Source organism: Anabrus simplex, chromosome 3 (assembly GCF_040414725.1).
Source record: "Anabrus simplex isolate iqAnaSimp1 chromosome 3, ASM4041472v1, whole genome shotgun sequence".
Taxonomy (NCBI): domain Eukaryota; kingdom Metazoa; phylum Arthropoda; class Insecta; order Orthoptera; family Tettigoniidae; genus Anabrus; species Anabrus simplex.
The window spans coordinates 355043214-355066665 of NC_090267.1; the positions used below are offsets into that span (position 1 = coordinate 355043214).

The following is a 23452-nucleotide window of genomic DNA, read 5'->3' on the forward strand; positions in this document are numbered from 1 at the left end:
CTTTGAGATCCGGCTCACACACTCAGACAAACATTGCCGGAGTGCATGTTGGTTTGAGCGCTCATTCAAAACAAGGCAGTTTAAGAAATGCATATATTTCCTTGAAATGTATGTTTAATATTAACTTTTCTTGAGGAGAAAAGTATTCTATATTCTTTATTTATACATTAGTGGTGCCATGCCAAACTGGCACAAACTGACAATACCAATATAAATGGTCTGTTATTGGACATTATAAATTTTCCAGCTAACTCATTCCTGGTTGCCAGCGTTTTTCCCCAGTGTGCTACGTTGGGCTCATCAGTTGGTAAATAGCACACCCACCAAGACACATGGCTAGTGCATACTGGGGAGGCCACTGTGTAGGCTACTTGGAGCCACCGACAGTGCCAATGCACTATGAGAGACTTTGTCTCATTACCAAAATTGATGCCTGCCTGACTATCAGGATATAGATGTTGATTCCCATAGGGAACCTGAAATATTTGTCCCGAATGAGTAAATTTATAATACCAATATAAATGGTCTGTTATTGGATGTTATAAATTTTCACTGGCACTGCTGATGGCTCCAAGTAGCCTATGCAGTGGCCTCCAAGGTATACACTAGCCATGCGTCTTGGTGGGTGTGCTATTTACCAACTGATGAGACCAACTTAGCACACTGGGGCAAAATGCTGGCAACCAGGAATGAGCTGGAAAATTTATAATGTCCAGTAACGGACCATTTATACTGGTATGATAAATTTACTCATTCGGGACAAATATTTCAGGCTCCCTGTGGGAATCAACATCTATATCATTACAAACTCACAAGTCACCCCTGTATTTTAGTAAAAGAATTGCAAATATAAAACAAATGTAATTAAACTGCTGTACTGTACAATATTGTAATTTATTATTTATTTACCATAGTTTTTCACATACAATGAATACATTTCTTGTCTAAAAACCGAGCAAGTGGCTGTCAGCTTGCATTTGGGAGATAGTGGGTTCAAACCCCACTGTCAGCAGCCCAGAAGATGGTTTTTTGTGGTTTCCCGTTTTCACACCAAAAAAATCTGAGGCTGTACCGGAAGGCTATGATCGATTCCTTCTCACTCCTAGCCTTTTCCTGTCCCATCATCGCCATAAGACCTGTCTGTGTTGGTGCAACGTAAAGCAAATTATAACAAAAACTTATCTAAGAATAGCAACTGCACTGCACCCATTGTATCGTGCCTATTCTGAAATATTTATTTGATTACTGTTTGCATAAAGAAGTTATACTATATGCTATTGGCTTCACGTCGCACCAACACAGATAGGTCTTATGGCGACGATGGGACAGGAGAGGGCTAGGAGTGGGAAGGAAGCCTGGTGTGAAAATGGGAAACCACGGAAAACCATCTTCAGGGCTGCCGACAGTGGGATTTGAACCCACTATCTCCCGAATACTGGATACTGGCCGCACTTAAGCGACTGCAGCCATCGAGCTCGGTTTATACTATATGAATGAAGAGTTGCTACAGTAGCCCCAGTGTACAAAGGAAGGGATGATAGTCATAAAGCAGAAAACTACAGGCCAGTAAGTTTGACATATGTTACATGTAACCTCTGAGAAGGCACTATTTCAGTTTATATCTGACACTTCTGCAAAATTATTAACTGGTTTGACAGAAGGCAGTTTGGGTTTTAGAAAGGTTATTCCAATGAAGCTCAACTTACAGGATTCCAGCAAGATAGAACAGATAATTTTGATTCAGGAGGTCAAATGGACTGTGTCACTATTAACCTTTTGATATGGTGAATCGTGGGAGAACGCTGGTGAAAATAAGTGCTATTGGACTAGATAAGAGTGGTTGAAAGGGAGGCTACATTTCTAGAAAACAGAAGAGAATTAGAGTAAGTGAAGCATTATCTGATCCTGTGGAGATTATGAGCAGGGATCCACAGGTCAGTGTTATTGGACCTTTGGTTTCTTATGTGTATAAACAATATGAGTAAAGAACTGAAATCAAGGCTTTTTGCAGACGATGTTATACTGTATAGAGTAGTAGTAGTAAATAAGCTACAGGATTGTGAGACTACAAAAGAACTCAACAATGTTGTGAAAGGGATGATGGTAATGGAAGGAAAATTTAGGTTGTAAGTTTCTCTGAAATGAAAAGTACTCTCAGTTTTAATTATTATGTTGGAGTGAAAGTACTGCATGGGGATCGTGGAGGGTATTAATACAAGGTAGATCTTCATTGGGCTAATCACATTAATGAGGGTGTAAATAAAGGTTTCAGATCTCTTCATGTATTTATGAGGCAATGAGGGTATTTACAGGTTGCAGTAAGGATGTAAGACCCAAATTAGAGTACGGTTCCAGTGTATGGGGCCCCTCACCAGTATTACTTGATACAAGAACTGGAAAAGATCCAAAGGAAAACAGCACGATTTATTCCAGGGTAATTTCCGACAAAAGAGTAGTTGATATAGATGTTGATTCCCATAGGGAATCTGAAATATTTGTTCCGAATGAGTAAATTTATAATACCAATATAAATGGTCCGTTGTTGGACATTCCTGGTTGCCAGAGCTTTGCCCCCGTGTGCTAGGCTGGGCTCTTCAGTTGGTACCTAGCACACCTACCAAGACACTGGCTAGTGCATACCGTGGAGGCCACTGCGTACGCTAATTGTAGCCACCGGCAGTGCCAATGCACTATGAGAGACCCTGGTCCCACTACCAAAAATTGACGCCTGCCTGGCCATCAGATGATATAGATGTTGATTCCCATAGGGAATCTGAAATATTTGTTCCGAATGAGTAAATTTATAATACCAATATAAATGGTCCGTTATTGGACATTATAAATTTTCCAGCTAACTCATTCCTGGTTGCCAGAGTTTTGCCCCCGTGTGCTAGGCTGGGCTCTTCAGTTGGTACCTAGCACACCTACCAAGACACTGGCTAGTGCATACCGTGGAGGCCACTGAGTATGCTATGGGAATCAACATCTATATCAGGGATGGCGAACCTATGCCACGCGTGTCACTAGGTGACACGCGGACACGATTTCGGTGGCACGCCACATGAACATAATAATATTTTATATTATATGTCTCGTACTACAGGCAGTGCATATCTTACAGTGTTTCACGTGTAAGAAATAAATATCGAAAATCTAAATTCTAGTTCCATTTGGACGTGCAATATGGCAACACTGCTACACTGATAGGTCCGAAAGTCAAGTGAGATAGTGTCGTTTTCTGGTGGTTTGGTATACGGACATCACAAATATGTTTTTGGTGCCGAAAAAAACAGAAACTTAACAAAGGTGGTGACCGTATTTTTCAAGAACTCTGGCCAAGGGAATTCGGACTGTTAAAAAGATGTGTTGCCTGTGTTCGAAAACAGTTGTATCCCCCACATTTAATGTAAAGCGCAATTTTGAGACTGCTCATTCAAATGTTTGTTCCATTTCAAATGAAGAAAGAAGAGAGTTCATTTCACAAAATATCCAATATTACACAAAACAAACTAGTTCTTTTGTATCATCTTTCCGGCCAAGGAATAACATCAGTGCGGCTGTTTCTTTCTGTCTCACTGCATAGTACAGCATGCATGGGAAACAGATTTCTGATGGTGAGTTGTTGAATGAAAGTTTCTTATTGACGCCCGACACATCATTTGAAAACTTCCCTAACAAACAACTACTAATTAACATGATTAAAGGAATCCCAGCCAGCTGAACTGCTGTCAAGGATAGAATAATAAAAATGAGTGAAGAAGTTTCGGAGCAGTTGAAAGTTAATTTGGATAACTCCCACATATATGCAGAATGTTTTGAAGAAAGCATGAATGTGACCTTACAAACAAGGATAGCTTTTTTTTATTTTTAGATTCTCTTATGGAAATGTGATGAGGGAGAAATTAGTTTAATTGTTGAGCGTACAAACTACAACATGGGAAGATAATGAAGCTAATGCAGGAAGTGAAGTCCATTCGCAATATTAGTACCTTAGATTTTTATATCTAATAATTTTTTTTACAATTTGTTTTACGTCGCACCGACACAGGTGCGGACACTTGTGGCGACGACGAGATAGGCTTACGAGTGGGTAGGAAACCGCCGCGGCCCCACGGAACATGCAATCAAATGTATTTACAAGATATATTGTACCCGTTATGCAAATATGTATAGTAAATAAATAACTCAATAAATTAATAAATAAATAAATAAATAAATAAATAACATATTATGAAACATAATCGGGAAATTGAAAGGAAGTTGCGAGGGGGGGGGGGGTGTAGGTTGTAGACATCCCTTAATGGAAATGTAAGACAACAAGTGGCACAGTCAACAGATGAGAATAATAAACCAGAGTTAAAATGGCACACTAGTTGGAAAAGGTTCGCCATCCCTGATCTATGATGGCCAGGCAGGTGTCAATTTTTGGTAGTGGGAACCAGGAATGAGTTAGCTGGAAAATTTATAATGTCCAATAATGGACCATTTATATTGGTGTTAAAAGAGTAGTTGTTGCAAACTTTGGGCTGGAAAGACTTGGGAGTCAGGACAAAAGCTGTTGGACTAATTTATAAGTTTCTGAGCTGTCAGTGGAGAGATGATGGCTTAACGTCTCCATCTGACGGACAAATCACCATCAATAACGTCATGTGCCCTCAATATATATGAGCACTGAGGAGAGGTTTAGAATTTAATCCAGGATTATGGCACGCAATCTAGTGATTAGAAATTGTATACCACCACCTCCCCTACACTGCCAGCCAACATTCTGATGGTGAAAATGTTTTCGACCAACAGGACTCGAACCAGCTAACCATGGTGTCAGACTGTTTAGACTCTAATGCCTTACGATCATGGCCACCAGGTGAGCTCACATGCAAACACTAATCAAATAAATATTTCAGGTATGTTACTATATATCAACCCATTGCCTTTAGTATATCACCAGAAATCTTATCAATTCCAGCTACTTTTCCAGTTTTGAACTTTTGTATCTTACTGAAAATGTCTTTGTTATCATACGCAAATTTCTATATTTTATTAGTATTAGTCACCTCCTCTACCTGGATATTATCCTTTTAACCAACAATCTTTACATAGTTACTGCTGACTGAATACTTCTGCCTTCTATAAATTATCACATATATACTCCTGTTGTTCATTAATAATTCCTGGAATGCTCATTTTGGTTCCTTTTTTCTTCCTGAAAGTATGGTACTTACCTTGAAGTATGTCCATTTTTCACTAAAACTGGTATGACTACCACTTGCCATCATGCTATGAAAATGTAGGCAGATTCATTCCTTCTCATTACATATAAATTCCATATTTTGAGGCTCATAACTCCTTGACTTGCAGCGTGTGTATTTTGATCTTATCTATCCACCACACTACATAGAAATGGGAATCATGCAACAACACTTGGGAGACTTTGCTTGTGAGAGAGATCTGTTAACAAAAAACTTGCTCTAGACCAGAAGATACAGTAGGCCTCCATTATAAACACTAGGCCTATATCTTGCCACAGATGGATCTGTGGTTCACTCAATATAAATTATCATCTATTTCTAGACCCAAATATTTAACTTCACTTAGTATTCTCATAGCATATTTGTTTATAGATGGTAAATTTGAAATTTGGTTTTGTAATTTTCATGCAATAATTATCTTTTATATTTCATTTTGGACAATATATTTTTTTAAACCTATTTAATTATTACTTTCAAGTCATATTGCATATCAGACAATACAGTGCATACCATATACTCTACTAAAAGGCACCTTTGTAACATCACTGTAAAGCATTATATAATGTGTAATTTGAAACTTTCCCATGCCTTTGATATAAAGCAGAAACAATGTGGGGCCTACAACTGATCCATGAGGAACTCCATGGATTACTTGTTTTTTCTCCACCTTTGTTGATAGATTCTGGGTCCTAAAACTTAAACATTTTGTAAAAGTAACCTCAGTTTACTGGTTGGGAAAATTAAATCTGATTGTCCAGTCTAGTGTGGGGTCACTTAATACTTCAATAGGCTTATTTATTTTATTTGGCATATTACTTACATAAAGTACAAAACAATGGAGAATGAGCAAAAAAAAGAAAATAAGTTCATGATGGACACTTTCCAACAGCCCTTATAAATCACAGCCCTGTTTCTTGAGCCATTCAACTACATCAGATGTCACTTCAATAAAATCTTGTCCCTCACCTGAGTAACACATGACAGGACACTCAAACGTAATGTGGTCGATAGTTGGTCTGACTGTCATTCTCACACTCACAGGCAGCTGATACTTTCCAAGCCCATTTATATGCCAAGGCAGCATAGCATCCATGATTAGTGTGCATTCAGTTTAATTGGGCCCATAACTGATGGGGTAGCTGGAATCCCACGGGCTGTTTGACTCATCGCCACTGTGGAAGTGCATCGGTGGACCATTCGTCATTCCATTTCTGTTATAGCTTGAAGTTGCTTACAGAGTGAATCAATTCTGTTGATATTGATGGGTTTCTTGAAGCTATTCAGTGATGTAATATATGATCTGAAATATCAGTATTGCTTGGTAACTGTGGGTTCGACACAAATTTTTTGTATTCTCAGATTAAACTGTTCTGTCTCCTAAGATGTGGAGGAGCAATATCACAGAGCTGGCAACCAGTAAACTTCGGTGGATTTAACGGTGCCAGATATCAGCCTCGTAGTATGTTTACTACTTTCCTGCAGGGTACTACGTTTAGTAGTTTGCAAACAAGTGGCAGCTGTTGAGCCAAGCTGATGCATAATATTCAGCCACAGAGTAAACTAGGCTAAGTGCAGTCGTCCAGAGTACATTTGCTTGAGCGCCCCATGAAGTGATCGTCAGTTTACATAGGATGATGTTTCTTGCTCCTAGTTTAGCTGAAGTCTGGAGAAGGTGTTGACAGTAGGTAAAGGATCTATCCAGTAGCACACCCAGATATTTAGGGTGTTTATTGTGGTGAAGCTGTATGCCATTAAAGACAACAGATAGTTTCCTCTTTGCGAACTTGTTACTCAGATGGAAGCAACTTACTTCAGATTTTGTTATATTAGAGCAGAGTCTCCATTTTTTTGAAATAGTCAGCCTGTATGGCCAGATCAGTCATTGAGATTTCTTCAGTCACAGTAAAGGATCGATGTTGTGTGGTCATGGTCCAGTCGTCAGCATATCCAAATTTCCTGCCAGAGGTTTGCGGCATGTCATACAAATAAAGGATGAAAAGGAGTGGTGCAAGAACAGATACTTGTGCCAGAACATTGCTTAGTTTGAAGTGCCAGCTGGTTTTGTTGTTCAGATGTACTGTGAACAATCTGTTGCTCAGAAAACTATTTAGTATGTTTACTACTTTCCTGCAGGGTACTACGTTTAGTAGTTTGCAAACAAGTCCTTTCCTCCAAACAGTGTCATATGCTGCAAACAGGTCTATGAATGCTGCTGATGTTTTTAGCTTATTCTGGTTAGGTGGTCAGTGCCAATACTTGATCTTGACAGATCCTCCCAGGTCCAAAGCCAGTTTGCTCTTGAGGGATTACATCCAATATTGTTGGAGCAATATAATTGGAGAATAGTCTTTCAAACAGTTTGAAACAGCAGCTTAATAATGCTATTGGATGGTAGCTTTCTGGTTTGCTACCTAATTTATTAGGTTTTAGTAATGCTATTATTTTGGTTTTCTTGAATTCCTTTCAGAGAATTCTGGTAGTAAAGATATTACAAAAACTTTTGCTAACTATTGCTTGGTATTGTTATCACAGAAATTAAGAATAATAAAATAATAAACAGGAGAAAATGTCAAATTCCCCATTGTGGAATTGAGGGACTGAGATCTTTAACTTAAAATATGATAGTGAAATAATTATCATTCACTGTTAATATTTATTAGTATGTATGATGTAAAATTTCAGGGTATACTTTTTCAGAATTATTTTTTACATGCCTGGTCTATTGCATTACAGTGCTTGATGGCTTCAAATCTGAGGATGATCTTACTGGTATCAATTTTAGCTTGTTTGGTACCAATATACACCCAAAGGACTGATAAAATTACATCAATAAAGAGTGAAAGTGTAATACTAGAGCAGCTGACGACTGAGAAAAGTGATGAATACCCAAGCACTCTGTCTGCTGAGGAGGCTGAAGAACCTAACAATCATAATATCACACCATCTATCATTGCGTAAGTATGGATTATGACTAATACTAAGAAAATTGCCAATAGTAAACATTTGAAATGTTCACTGTATAAATCCATGTTGCTATAACAAAACAATTGCTTTTTGAAATAACATTGGCTATCTAATGTTTGGAGGAATGACACAGGTAAAACATTTACAATTAAGCACACAATGAACTTGTTAACAATTTCAAAACCTAATGGTATATCCTTGAACTTTTGCTAGTAAAGCCAACAAGCTTGTAGATTTACATGCTTTTTTTGATCTCGTGATCATAGCCAAGGAACCTCCAGTTTTTCATGAAATTCAAACCACAAGGATAGGAATTTTCATTCTGAACATCCCACATGCATTAGCCAGGATTTAAAGTGCAAATGCCTTTGTGAGAGGCCAGCAATGAAGTCACTTAGCCTTTAACTTTGGAGCCATAGTCGTAAATTCAGCAATTTATTCACTCATATCCTTGAAATTGCCGGCCCCGTGGTGTAGGTGTAGCGTGCTTGCCTCTTACCCGGAGGCCCCGGGTTCGATTCCCGGCCAGGTCAGGGATTTTTACCTGGACATGAGGGCTGTTTCGAGGTCCACTCGGCCTACGTGATTAGAATTGAGGAGCTACCGGTATCTGATGGTGAGATAGCGGCCCCGGTCTTGAAAACCAAGAATAACGGTCAAGGGGATTCGTCATGCTGACCACACACACCTCGTAATCTGCAGGCCTTCGAGCTGAGCAGCGGTCGCTTGGTAGGCCAAGGCCCTTCAAGGGCTGTAGTGCCATGCGGGGACTAACCTTGAAATTGTGTAGATGGAGTGAGGTTAAATGCTCAAGTCCTTTAAGGTTGAAAATAGTTCACGATTGTGTTCTAGGCCCAGTTGGCATGAACTGTTTCATACGATATATATTGTAGATTCAAATGGATGCTAAGGGCAATTTTAATGAGTCCTTCAACAACTTTCTCCTCCAAGAAGTTCTTAGAATTTGGTGCTATGGAGATTTCTGCATATTCCAATTCTTTTTTGTATGTAAGCAGTATCTTAATGAAATATTTGCATGATTCATGATTGGTTTAACTTGAAAACATTTTATAAATTGAGATGCCAGTTTGAAAAGTTGAGCAGGAATAAAATAGGGAAGATTTTGAAACAATGTAGGTACTGTGAAATGTAAACCACACACAGAACAGCTAAGCTGCATATAGGGAAAGAGTTTATTCATCTGCCAATAAGAACAGTTGATATAGATTTCAATTTCCATAAGGAACTTGAACTGCTTTTGATCTGAATACATAAATTCATAATTCCAATAAAATTGGTTCATGATTGGACATTATAAATTTTCCAACTAACTCATTGTTGGTTGCCAACATTTTGCCCCATTGTACCAATCTGGGCTCATCTGTTGGTAACTAGCACACCTTCTAAGAAGTGTGATTAGTTCATGTAGTGGAGGTTACTGCACAGACTACTTGGAGCCACAGGCAGTGACAATGCACTTTGAGAGACTTTGTCTCTTTTACAAAAATTGATGCCTGATAATTGTGTCACATTTATAGACTCTTGACTGTTTTGAAGTGTATCGGGTAATGTTCCTGAATATCTTTGTTGGAAGTATTTAATAAGTACTAAGTGACATTTGGAAAAAGTGCCACTGGCGTGGGTTTATTTAGGGTGGATCTCAACTTTCCAGGAAGTGACCCATGCACTGCGATCTCGGAGCCGTGTCCTGCGGCACATATGTACTGAGACATGCAGGATCAAACAACGAGACTGCAACAGACTCAAAGTACTACTGAGGTGCACCTTCACAACTAGTTTGTCTCGCATGACCTCTTCTGCCTCCATGACCGTTGGCAACCATGAGAGTAACAGATTCCTGCTCTGCTCGTTTCGTCATCGGGCCGAACACCTGTGATGGGTTCCAGTGTCATTTCCTACACTGAGGTGACCATCTGTCTACCTGAAAGGTCTCATCCACCCAAAGCTGTTGGCCCATTTATGGAGTCGAGTTATTTGCCACCACCTGACACTCACCGCCGAGACATTGGCTTGCTCCATTACCATAGTGGAATATCCGGCCAGATACCAATTAGAAAATAATTAATATCTATGAAACTAGTAAAGCTACACTGTTGAAATTTGGTACAGGTATTCAAACCACCACTTATTTTGAGCCAACACAATATTAAGATGGTACCTTAACATTTACAGGAATTAGACATTTCAGTCCCAGTACACTTTAAATTCCACCATCTTTGGCAGAAACAGCATATCATAAACAGGTTGATTTTCTTAACATCGCATTTGTGTGTATGTACATTTGCAGAGTTGCATATTGTCACATGAAAACTCAAAAGCCCCAAAACCAGAACAAACATATATATTGTGACCTATCAGGCTATGGAGATCTTTCAAATTACGGGACCAAATATGGCTGAAAGTTATTTGGTAGATTGTAGTAACTAAAGAGAATAATTCTGCAGAATTGTGAACAGCGTAGATATTATTGGGTTGTAGTTGATGTGTTCCAGCACAGTTTTGATAAAACTGAAAGTCCGATTTCAAGAAGTTATCACCATATATTTAGTAAGGAACAGATCAGTTTACAAAATACTATAAAATATTGAGACTTACATATTGAAGCCTGTTAGATTTGCATAAATATTAATGAAAGGACGGACATCAATACTTAAGGATGGAAAACTACTCTCATGGAATGTATATTTTGGAGCAGCATTCAAAAGGAGTTGAGATTTTTTTTGTAAATTGTAACTACATAAATGATTAAAGGATATGTTTGATTAAAATTTTAGTTAAAATTATGAGATGAATGTAAAGAATAATATCCGATATAATCATTTGCAGGTCTTGCGAGATCCGTGTTGTGTTTGCATTGTTGTGGGGGTGCCATTAGTTCATATAATTATTATAAGGACAGGATCACAGCATCCAATGTCTTATTTTATTTTATTTCATTCTATTCTATTGTTTGTCTTCTTATCTGCTACAAATATTGTGTCTACTCTTGCTACCAGCATTCCCATTTTGTTAAAGTTCTCGGCATTGCAAGCTAACTAACTTATGTGCTTCATTGAAGTGGACACATAATAAAATTACGCTAATACATCAAGAGGTGATAGTATAAAAGAGGAAAAAGCATATGTACTAATTAAGTGGACATCAGTGTGCTAATTGTTAAAGCACATGTGTGCAGAATCGTCATGCTCGTACATCAGATGAGTGTAACTTATTAAATTAGTGAAGAGTTTTAAACGTTTAGCACTTGTACAACATCTGACTTTGAGTTTCAGGGATACGAGATGGAAACTAAATATATTAATGCTGAAAAATAGTTGATGAGCATAAATATGACCAGCTAAACTAGCCATGGGTACCTCAGAAATGGAGAGGAAAGATTGCAGACCATGAACCACCAGCACAAGGTTGAGATGAATCCATCGCAAGAAAAATGGATTATATTTGAATTTATTATTATTATTATTATTATTATTATTATTATTATTATTATTATTATTATTATTATTATTATTATTATTATTATTATTATTATTCCTCTATTTGTATATTTAGTTTCATTTCAATATACAGGATGATGATGTTAATTAAATGTAGCTTGAAGGAAATGTGTTGTGCAGGTGCAGTTGTGGTGATAATTACATCTCCAGAAGAAATAAATGTACAAAATAAGAGACATAGAGGTCATCTGCCATGAGCTATAATAATTGCCATGTGTATGGGAACACATCAGTAGAGTTACCTGTTATGACTTGATTTGTCATATGCATGATTATCTGAGTCTACTGCACACAAGTTTATTTCAGCACTTCATTTATGTGAAACTGAATTATATACAAAGTGCATTCCATAAGTAATGCGACCAATTTTTTTCTGATATAGATGTTGATTCCCATAGGGAAAATGTGACGCGTGTGCACGATTGTTTGAACTCTGACAGACGGCTGAGCCTTCAATTGATAGCACAAACTCTAAACATGGCAAAAACAACCGTTTTCCGCATTGTGACCGAAGATTTGAACATGAGAAAGGTGTATGCCAAACTGGTCCCAAAAGTGTTGACCGACGAACAAATGGACATGCGAGTGCTTCGGTGCCAAGAAATGTTGGAAATCTTTGAAAATGATCCTAATTTTTTTAACTCAGTTATCACTGGTCATGGAGTTTTGAGTACGACCCTGAGACAAAAAGGCAGAGTTCAGAGTGGCACACCCCATCGTCGCCCCGTCCCAAGAAGGCACGCATAAACAAGTCCAGGATCAAAACCATGCTCACTGTCTTCTTTGTCAGAAGCATTGTCCACCACGAATTCGTACCTACCGGGACTACAGTGAACTCAGCTTTCTACTTGGAAGTGCTCAAAAGACTGAAAAGGAGGGTCTCGCGCTGCCAAAGCGACATCAAGGACACGTGAAAAGTTCATCACGACAACGCGCCGAGTCACAGCGCCTTCATTGTCAATGACTTCCTGGCCAGGACCAACACCCCATTGGTTCCCCAGCCTCCCTACAGTCCTGATCTGGCTCCTGCTGACTATTTTTGTTTCCTCGGTTAAAAGGAGTCATGAAAGGAAAACCTTGGGGCACGATTGAAAGAATCCAGGCGCATGTTACATCGGCTCTAAAGGACATGTAGGATGCTAAACGGTTTGTTTTGTCACCTATTCAATACATATAAATTTTACAATTTGGGAATTTATTATTGATTCCACTTGAGACATGTTTCGCCCTTCATTGAGGGCATCATCAGTCAAATTATCTCCTCAAGGCAAAAATCAGGTACCTGGTTAGTAGTTGACATGCACAAATTAATACATATTAATAATACACATTACAAAAATTAAGTATGAGAAACAGTTGTACAATAGTGATGGTTGAACATATAGGTTTATAGAATAAGAAGTCAGCACCAATGTGTAAAATTAAAATAGTAGAGTTCGGCAGTGGTGCTCTGGAGAACAGTTGACGCAATCATAGGAAAATATAAAGTTTTAAAAATATTTACATTATAACAATCAGGGGAGAAAGGGTGTAGTGCTCAGCGTCAATGTTTGTAAACAAAAATTAATGTCAATGGTCAGTAACTATACAGTATTTACATTGTCCAATTGAACAGTTGAGAATTTTACAATTTATATACATATTTACACAAGAGCAGCTTGGTGAGCAAGGGTATAAAAAAATCTAGTACCAAGTGCGTCCTGTTGTTTTAAAGGTTGGAAGAAGAATGTAGCATAGACATTTCAGAAATATGCAGAGTGGTTTATCTTAGTTAAAATCTCCGGGGGTAGGGAAATATTCCATAGCCAAATGAGGTTTTATATGCTTCAAGCTGAAAGTTGTCTGGTTGCAGCACCGAGATCGGTACGGAGACTGGTCAGTGTGGATGGAGACTCATGGGTATTCAGTGCGTTTGAATGGCAACAATGATGACAGTTATTTGTAGGTAATTGCTTATTAGGAATATGTTGTGGGTTGAAACTTTCGCTTATTCTTGTAGTTGACTTCTGTAGCTTCGAATATTATGTGAAGACATCGGTGTGAGATGCCGATGAGACTAAATTGATATTATTCCGTGGAAAAAAGTATGATGGACCTCGAGTTGCTTGTTCACAACACAAGCAACTCTATTCTATTTCACCAGACCAGCAACAAAAACAAGAACTTCATCCCGAGATCCAGTCTCCGTACTGATCTCGGTGCTGCAACCAGACAACTTTCAGCTTGATGCATATAAAACCTCATTTGGCTATGGAATATTTCCCTACCCCCGGTGATTTTAACTAAGATAAACCACTCTGCATATTTCTGAAATGTCTATGCTACATTCTTCTTCCAACCTTTAAAACAACAGGACGCACTTGGTACTAGATTTTTTTATACCCTTGCTCACCAAGCTGCTCTTGTGTAAATATGTATATAAATTGTAAAATTCTCAACTGTTCAATTGGACAATGTAAATACTGTATAGTTACCGACCATTGACATTAATTTTTGGTTACAAACATTGCCGCCGAGTACTACACCCTTTCTCCCCTGATTGTTATAATGCAAATATTTTTAAAACCTTATTCTCAACTGTTCAATTGGACAATGTAAATACTGTATAGTTACCAACCATTGACATTAATTTTTGTTTACAAACATTGACGCTGAGCACTACACCCTTTCTTCCTTGATTGTTATAATGTAAATATTTTTAAAACTTTATATTTTCCTTTGATTGCGCCAACTATTCTCCAGAGCACCACTGCCGAACTCTACTATTTTAATTTTACGCATTGGTGCTGACTTCTTATTCTATAAACCTATATGTTCAACCATCACTATTGTACAACTGTTTCTCATACTTAATTTTTGTAATGTGTATTATTAATATGTATTAATTTGTGCATGTCAGCTACTAACCAGGTACCTGATTTTTGCCTTGAGGAGATAATTTGACTGATGATGCCCTCAATGAAGGGCGAAACATGTCTCAAGTGGAATCAATAATAAATTCCTAAATTGTAAAATTTATATGTATTGAATAGGTGACAAAACAAACCTTTTAGCATCCTACATTCAGTATCTTCAATACAGATAACAATGATTTTTATCACTTCTAAAGGACATTCCAGAAAAGGCCTTCCAGGATGCCTTCCAGGCATGGAAATACCGCCTCCAGAAGTGTATCGACACAAGAGGGTGCTATTTTGAAGATTTTTTATTATTTGTACGAATATATTCAATAAATGATTTTTTATGAATTTGGTCGCATTATTTATGGAACACACCTTGTACCTATATGTTTTCCAAGGGAAGCTGATCATCTGAGGAAGCAAAAGGCAATAAATGAGGATATATGTACCAAAGCCATTGCATGATGTGTTGTCATTAACTTGTAAATTTTCCTTTGTTATTTCATGTAGAATTGTGTTGTCGCGTGTGTTTCTTTGCATTACTTGGTATTACTTCTTACAAAATTGTACAAAATTATTTTGATATCCTACCAGTCAATACTATTATATTTTACATCTAATTAAGATGAAACTTTACACAGAGATAGACATGTTTTGACATGGCATTGGGTCATCCTCAGTAAGACATATATATTGAATTAAAAACTATCAGACACACAAGATGAAAATGTTAGTTAAAAAGTTCTTAAAAAAGCATGATTAAAATTAAAAACTGTGAGATGGTGATTGTTAAAATAGTCTTGAGCTGGAGGTCTTTTTTTTAAATGGTTTTGTTTGTCTCTCGGTGTAGTTCAACTAGTATCTGTAAACTTTTGGCTTGGTTGTTATGTTCGGACATGGACAGTAGATTTACTGGCACATAAAAGAACTCCTGAGGGACTAAATTCTGCACCTTGGCATTTCTGAAAACCATGAAAGTAGTTAGTGGGACGTAAAACCAATAACATTATTACTATCCATGAAAATTAACAGCGCATTATCACTTGTAGCTAGTGGTCCTGTCCCATAGATATTTGACACCTCATCACATAATTAATGCTATACAAGGAAAAATATACCCACCAACTTGTCTGCAACTTATATGCTTATGAGGTGAGTATCTTGTCAGCTACCAATGGAGCAAGCTGAGGAACCATAAGGAGAAGACTGGTAGAATATATATCACACCAACACATTTCACACATACATGCACATGTAGGCAACAGATTTGTTTGTTTGTTTGTTTGTTTGTTTCATATCAAAAGTTAAAAAATAGGAAATTCCCCTCCATGCATTACAGTTTTGCGAGACTGGGAATCTTATTAAGGTTGAGACAAGGATAGAAAAGAGCTGGGCTTGATTAGGGGAGATGCCATCTATGAAAATAAGAGGTGAAATTCATAGATGACATTTAGTGTGTTTGTTTCCTTTGTGTCTCCATTCCATTGCTCTCTACCCACACTAAACAGCCATGTTAATGTTTTGAATGAGATTCTTCTCCTCCTTGCTAATTTTATCCCTTTAGATATGGTGTATGACTCACCATGTATTATGCTCATCCTAAATACATTTAAATATTCATCATTATATTTTTCAGATCCACAACGATAGACTGTCCTTCATTGGAAGAACTTGACTTTCTCAACTACGATGCTGAAAATGCAAGTGAAGTTCAAGCGCTGGAGAGGAGATGGCCCTGTGAATTGCGATCCTATTGGTTGAGCATACATGGATTTGTGAAATTTGTACAGTTCCTCTTCAATTACTTTATCATTGTTTTGGTGATATTCGGTAAGATCATTTTTCAATACAGAAACATGTTGAGATTTCTTCATAAAACTGTTTCCTATAGTAAGTAAGTGAACTCATGTCATCATTCCTAAAGTACATTGTGTTTGTGAATTGTAGGTATAGCAGATCTATTTCAAAATATTTATTTTCTCTCTTTTTGTTTTACTCTTCTCCTTAATATATTCACAAGCTGAATCATTCATATCAAGCCCCTACCAAAGTAAGTTGTGCTCTCAACACCCTATGAGGGTCTACATTACTTAAAAGGACTTAATCCCCCAGCAACAGGGAACATTTGAGAGCTGCTTTATCCAGCAGACAAAGGTGAGCGCTAAGCAAATGTAGCAATCACTTCAAACATTCACTGCTTCAACAGTTTAGCTCAGATTATTTTCAAACATTTATAGTAGAGACCCCAAGGGGTGATGAACATGGACTTTAAGGAATTCTGGAGTGTCACTATTCACCTCAGCAACCCCCAAAACTGTGGATAATATTATTATTATTATTATTATTATTATTATTATTATTATTATTATTATTATTATTATTATTATTATTATTATTATTATTATTATTATTATTATTATTATTATTATTATTATTATTATTATTATTATTATTATTATTATTATTATTATTATTATTATTATTATTATTATTATTATTATTATTATTATTATTATTATTATTATTATTATTATTATTATTATTATTATTATTATTATTATTATTATTATTATTATTATTATTATTATTATTATTATTATTATTATTATTATTATTATTATTATTATTATTATTATTATTATTATTATTATTATTATTATTATTAAATCTCACTCTCACCTCACCTCCACCCCAAAAGGGCTGAAATTGCACTTTAAGAAATCCAGAGTGTCGTTATTCATTTCAGCGACCCCAAAATCTATGGATTCAACACTATTTTTGATTATTTTTATATTCCCCACCTCGACTCTCCTCCTAAGGGATACAAAATTCGGAATGTCGCTATTCATCTCAGCGACCCTGAGAACTATGGATTTGACACTATTTTTGATTATTTCTATTTCCCACTCCTCCTCGCCCCTAGCCCAAAGGAGGCTGAACTTAGACTTTAAAAAATCCGGAGTGTCATTATTCATCTCAGTGACCCCGAAAAGTATGGATTCGGTATCATTTTTGATTACTTTTATATCTCAACCCCCTTGCCCCCGCCTTTAAGGGTGCTTGTGGTGTCTTACTACCATGAGGTTCGTCTTCTGATACTAAGCCATAAGTGTACCAAGTTTGGTTGAAATTGCTCCAGTGGTCTAGGAGGAGATGTAATACATACATACACACAGCAATGAAATTTATATATATTGACCTATATAAAGATTACTTCTCATCCTCGCTTTTGCTGATTGGGAATCCCCAGTTGCTTTTCGTTAGGAGTGCGTGATAACTCATTTCATTCCACTTTTGATATTGTATATTTTTCACAGTTTCTGAAATATTTTACACAGCTACATTGTCCAAACTGGTCAGACCTATCAAAGTTGGTTCTATGACATGAAAGTACATCTTGATCACGGCATGTTGGATTGTTATTTCCAAATAACAGGCATAAGAATGAACCTCCTAATGGCAGCGCATTCCCATCCTCCTATATACAGCATTTATTACCAGACTATCATGATATAGATTATATTGCTGTTGCCTAGCGACAATCTGTCCATCAATTCGATCCAATCTTGGAGCGGCTTTGCAATTTAATAAAATTACATAAAATCACTCTTAATAATAAAACTACCTATCTAATTTTGTTCCAACCACTTCATAATCCCTCTCAGATGCAATAAGAATAAATTGTGAAAATTTCAGCCAATCGGTCCAGTAGTTTTTGAGTCTATTAATCTCAAATATACCAACATCCAATTTTATATATATACTAGCTGATGTACCCGTGCTTCGCTACAGGATTCTAAGAAAGACTGCCTTTGTGGTTTTCCTCACTACAGTTAGTTAACTTAGGACATTACAAAAACGTCAGTAGGAATGTAGGAATTAAAAGCAATGTTACCATATAAAATACTCGCTCATATGAAAAGCCGCACATTTTCTCACTTTTAATGAACAGTACTACGATGCCGATCTAACAGTCCAAAGTTCCAGTGCTGGTATGACCAGGTCGCAGACAGTCGTGAACACTCCTCTGACATTGTTCCGTTAAATATACACACTGATCATTCCAATCAGTGCCACACGGTAGGGATTGAATAGCTCGAATGCTATGATGAACCAGTTTGTTACGTACCAGTAGTATCAGAAAATGCATGAACCAGAGGAATGGCATGCTTAAGAAGAAATTTATCTAACTCCCCAGCTACCTCCCGCCAATATTCAGGCAAGCTGTTATACAGTTCAATACGGATTTATCATTATGAAACTTATTTCATTTAAATACTCGGTACGACCGGGTGAGTTGGCCATGCGGTTAGGAGCACGCAGCTGTGAGTTTGCATTCGGGAGGTAGTGGGTTCGAAAACCACTGTCGACAGCCCTGAAGGTGATTTTCCATGGTCTCCCATCTTCACACCAGGCAATGCTGGGGCTGTACCGTAATTAACGCCACGGCCGCTTCCTTTCCACTCCTAGCCCTTTCCCATCCCATCATCGCCATTATACCTATCTGTGTCGGTGCGACGTAAAGCAAATTGGTATACATTTGGTACACAGCAGTAATCCCATCTATCGGACATGACTGGCAACAGAAGACACAAAGCACATCACAACAAACAATTGTCAATGTAATGTTATTGTTGTTCAATGTTATGAGCTTTCTGTATTGTAGGCCTTCACATTTAGTTTTCTTTCGACTCTGTGATAATTATTAGGGCGTCTTACGAAATTATTTATAGTGTAGACTGTAGTTCTTTATTCCCCGACTTTACATAACGATTTTCATTAAATTCTGTCTACCTATTTTCTCGTGACTTGGCATTGATATGGACTCGGCAACAAAAACCCAAATTCATGAATATCTCTGTTATGATAGCCGGTACGATAAAAATGTATAAGGCATAAATGATCGGAAATTTAATACTACCGTATATAACTTTAGTAATGTAGTATTTGTCAACAGGACCACTAATAACACAAATACTTGAGAATTAAATTTTAGGCCTTCCCCTAAACTACCATTCCACTCAGTGTGAATAAAATTATTCATGGTCTAGATTGTAACGACTTATTTTCTGACTTTGCATACCAATTTTCATTAAGATAGGACCACTAATAACACAAATATTTGAGAATTAAATTGTAGGCCTTCCCCTAAACTACCATTTCTCTCAGCGTGAATAAGATTATTTATGGCCTAGATTGTAGCGACTTATTTCCCGACTTTAGATACCGATTTTCATTAAATTCTCTTCAGCCATTTTCTCGTGATGCGTGTACAGACAGACAGACAGACAGACAGACAGACAGACAGACAGACAGACAGACAGACAGACAGACAGACAGACAGACAGACAGACAGACAGACAGACAGACAGACAGACAGACAGACATTACGGAAAATTTAAAAGTGCATTTCCTTGCTACTATGGACACAATCGATACAGAAATACCATCCTTTTTAAATTCTGAGCAATGGACAGACAAAACTCTTATTTTATATATATAGATAGATTAATGGAGATGAGATCTTCCACATTTTATATGGAATAAAAGTGACGCTCTTGTATTTGCATGGGTTGATTCACAATGCAATGAAAACTAGGGTAATCATTGCCTCGGGAACTTCGAGCAGAAGAATGGGAAACAATAATTCAAAGATTCATTTAGCACAGATCCCAGGTTAATGAGATGATAAGTTCATGTGAAAGAGGGCATGAACTTCGGTGCATTTCATTGTCCATTACTTGGTCATGCGCACCATGCTCTCTCATTACGAATGTTATGTGGCTACTCTTCCTTTGCTCAGTTCAGTCTGGTGTAATGCTGTTATCATTTGATTTATCAAAACTTAAATACTTCTCTTTCATTCATACTGCACCGTGCATTGCTTCTGCACCACGCAATATCGGTTTTCAAGGTGATAGTGAGTCCAATAATCACTAGTCGTAAGAGGTTTCAAGGCTCTGAAAGAATTATAGGAATCCTCACCAGATGATGTCAACATGCATATCAGTAAAAAGATGCTGAATAATACTATCAATCTACAAAAAGAAATGTCATGGAGTATTACATACATCTGCTAAAATGCAGCAGAAATTTAAGTCTATTTGCTTTCAAGTGGAAAGTGGTGAGACAAACTATTTAGAAAGGAAAAGGAACACTGATTTGGGCTGATACATACATTCAAAGAAGGCAAAGATCTTCACTTTTGAAGATATACCATTTCCATCCCGACAACTTCAAAATTTTACAAGCTAGAACAAAATGAAATTATGCCTGCAGGGGTCTATACCACGCATGGAGATTGGCAGCATGTGAAGGAAAGGAGGTCTATATAATGTAAGGAAGTCAGTGACAAAAGATTAATTTGTTACCTATGTATTTACATAATTATTATTATAATTGTATTTACAAAATTATGAATATAAATAAACAATAATTATTATTTTAACAAGAATTTTCCTTCAGCAAGATAAAATAATTTCTAATAAGTAAGAAGCAAAGGTGGTGAGAACAGGGATAGAATGAAAAATGGAGATATGATAAAATGGACTAAACTAGTTTGGGTACATCAGGTGGATGAATGAAACAAGGCAGTTTTGAAGAATGGTGAAAATACAAACAATAGGAAGATGAGGTTGAGAGAACTAATGCAAAAACTTAGTTAAAAGCAGCATAAGACAAAAAAGTGAACAACAACAACCACCACCACCACCACCACCAACACCACCACCACCTGGAAGTGAAACATGGACGATAACTAGCTCAGAAAGAAAGAGAATAGAAGCTTTTGAAATGTGGTGTTACAGAAGAATGCTGAAGGTGAGATAGATAGATCGAATCACGAATGAAGAGAGGAGATCGGTTTGGCTAAATTTGACGAGAAGAAGAGATGGAATGATAGGACACATCTTAAGACACCCAGGACTTGTTCAGTTGGTTTTCGAAGGAAGTGTAGGTAGTAAGAACGGTAGGGGTAGACCAAGGTATGAATATGACAAGCAGATTAGAGCAGCTGTAGGATGCAATAGTTACGTAGAATTGAAAAGGTTAGCACAGGATAGGGTGGCATGAAGGGCTGCATCAAACCAGTCTATGCACTGATGACTCAAACAACAACAGAGTAAAATGCCTTATTTGCATTCTTAATTCTAGCTTGGTGTTCCTATTGCCTTTGGTTTGGCTTATCGATTAATACACCAAGGAATTTAAACTCCTCCACTCTTTTAAATGCATATTTCCCAATCTTCAAAGGCAGTCGGTCAACCTTCTCATGATTCAGTCTGTGTACAACCATGCAATGTGTCTTTTTATCATTTACCCGTAAGCCAGTTTTTGCTACCATTTCCTCTAGTTCCAGAAATAACTGCCTAATTTCAAATTCATTGCAGCCAATAAGAACAATATCATCCGCATATACAAGGACTTTGCATAGTCTCCCCAATACGATGCCAGCAGGTACAAGAGCTACATCATACATCATCATTATAGACCCTTATGCCTTTCAGCGTTCAGTCTGCAAGCCTCTGTGAATTTACTAAATGTCGCCACAATCCTCTATTTGCAACTAGTGCTGTGGCATCTTTTAGTTCTATACCTTGTGACGTATCAGAGCCATGAATTAGTGATCCAGGCACATGCATTCAAAATTTTATTAAACATGTTCTGTATTTGGCGTGCGCAGGTCCGGGAGGGGAAACGCGTAAGCATTCAAAGCCAGGGGAAGTTTTATCCAAGGAGCGAATGCAATGGAGATATCTGTGTGATGAAAACAGAAGAGGGCAAGCCTCAATCCCGCACCACGAGATAATACAGTGGGGATGAAAATTGCGGATAGCCAACATTCCGCAGAGAAATTTTATGTAGGAAGCCAGCTTAACGGGACGAAAAGGCGAGGAGAGATTAAATTATCATCTCAAATTATACTATGAATAAGAGAACAAATGACACCACATGCATCTTTGGAATTATGTAGAGAGATTGTCCGGAAGTGGTATGCTAAATATCCCGTGGAATTTACATTACGCAGTAGTGACTCTGTCACATAAAGAAAGCATCCCCACGCGATACACTGAACACGTGGCCTGTCACAGGGAGTCCCGCAATTGCTTAAGAGGCATACAATCGAGGTTCATGGAATATGTTTAGCTACCTCTCGAGCGCACTGCCTCACTAATATTCACAATATCAATGGAATAGATTGATATCCTCTCCGGGAGGAGTCTAGGGTCAGCCATTTTGTGCCAGTGTAAATAAATAGGCCAGCAGCAGGCGCACCCCAGGTCAGTCAGGAACTAGTCTTGGAGCTTACTTCATGTCACTTGTCGCAAGACTATTCTTCTTTGTGCGGGAATGATTTGAGAGATGTAAGCTCGTATTGGCAAAACAGTACACAAATGTATGTGTTTGAGAGCAATCAAATACGGAATAAATTCTATAACTGTTAAATCGGATGTTGATCATTTTTATAGATAACAGGGCATAACTTCTGTGCGTGACGGTAGCCCTGAGATAACTATCAAGGGTGATTGTAACATTAAGTTCATGAGTGGATAATATTCTGTGTTGGTGTAACAGTGCCTTCAGTGGAGAATGAGAGATTCAACCATGTTCCAAGAAACAGCTACCCAGCTCTGGACCCTTGGTATACCAGTGATAATCGTTGCTGATGTGGAGAGCTAAAGTCTTCCAGCATGGGCCCACCCTGCAGCTCAAATAGAAGGCATCATGATGTACTCAGATAAGTCCATTCCAGTTTTAGTAATTATGAATGCGTATCTTGTAAATAAGTTAATAGTGGAGTAGGATATATATTAAAAGGAAA

The 23452-nt window shown here is 37.5% G+C and overlaps 1 protein-coding gene across 8 annotated transcripts in view; it reads left to right on the top strand.

The window, feature by feature from the left end:
* LOC136866367 (cysteinyl leukotriene receptor 2) overlaps positions 1–23452 on the top strand; it is a 244753-nt gene that overhangs the window by 130264 nt on the left and 91037 nt on the right. For all 8 annotated transcript variants that reach the window (XM_067143243.2, XM_067143244.2, XM_067143246.2 and 5 more), the window contains exons 2-3: positions 7983–8203; positions 16268–16461. In XM_067143243.2, the coding sequence (XP_066999344.2) occupies positions 7989–8203; positions 16268–16461 (409 nt within the window). In that variant the 5' untranslated portion in view covers positions 7983–7988. The remainder of the gene's footprint in view (positions 1–7982; positions 8204–16267; positions 16462–23452) is intronic.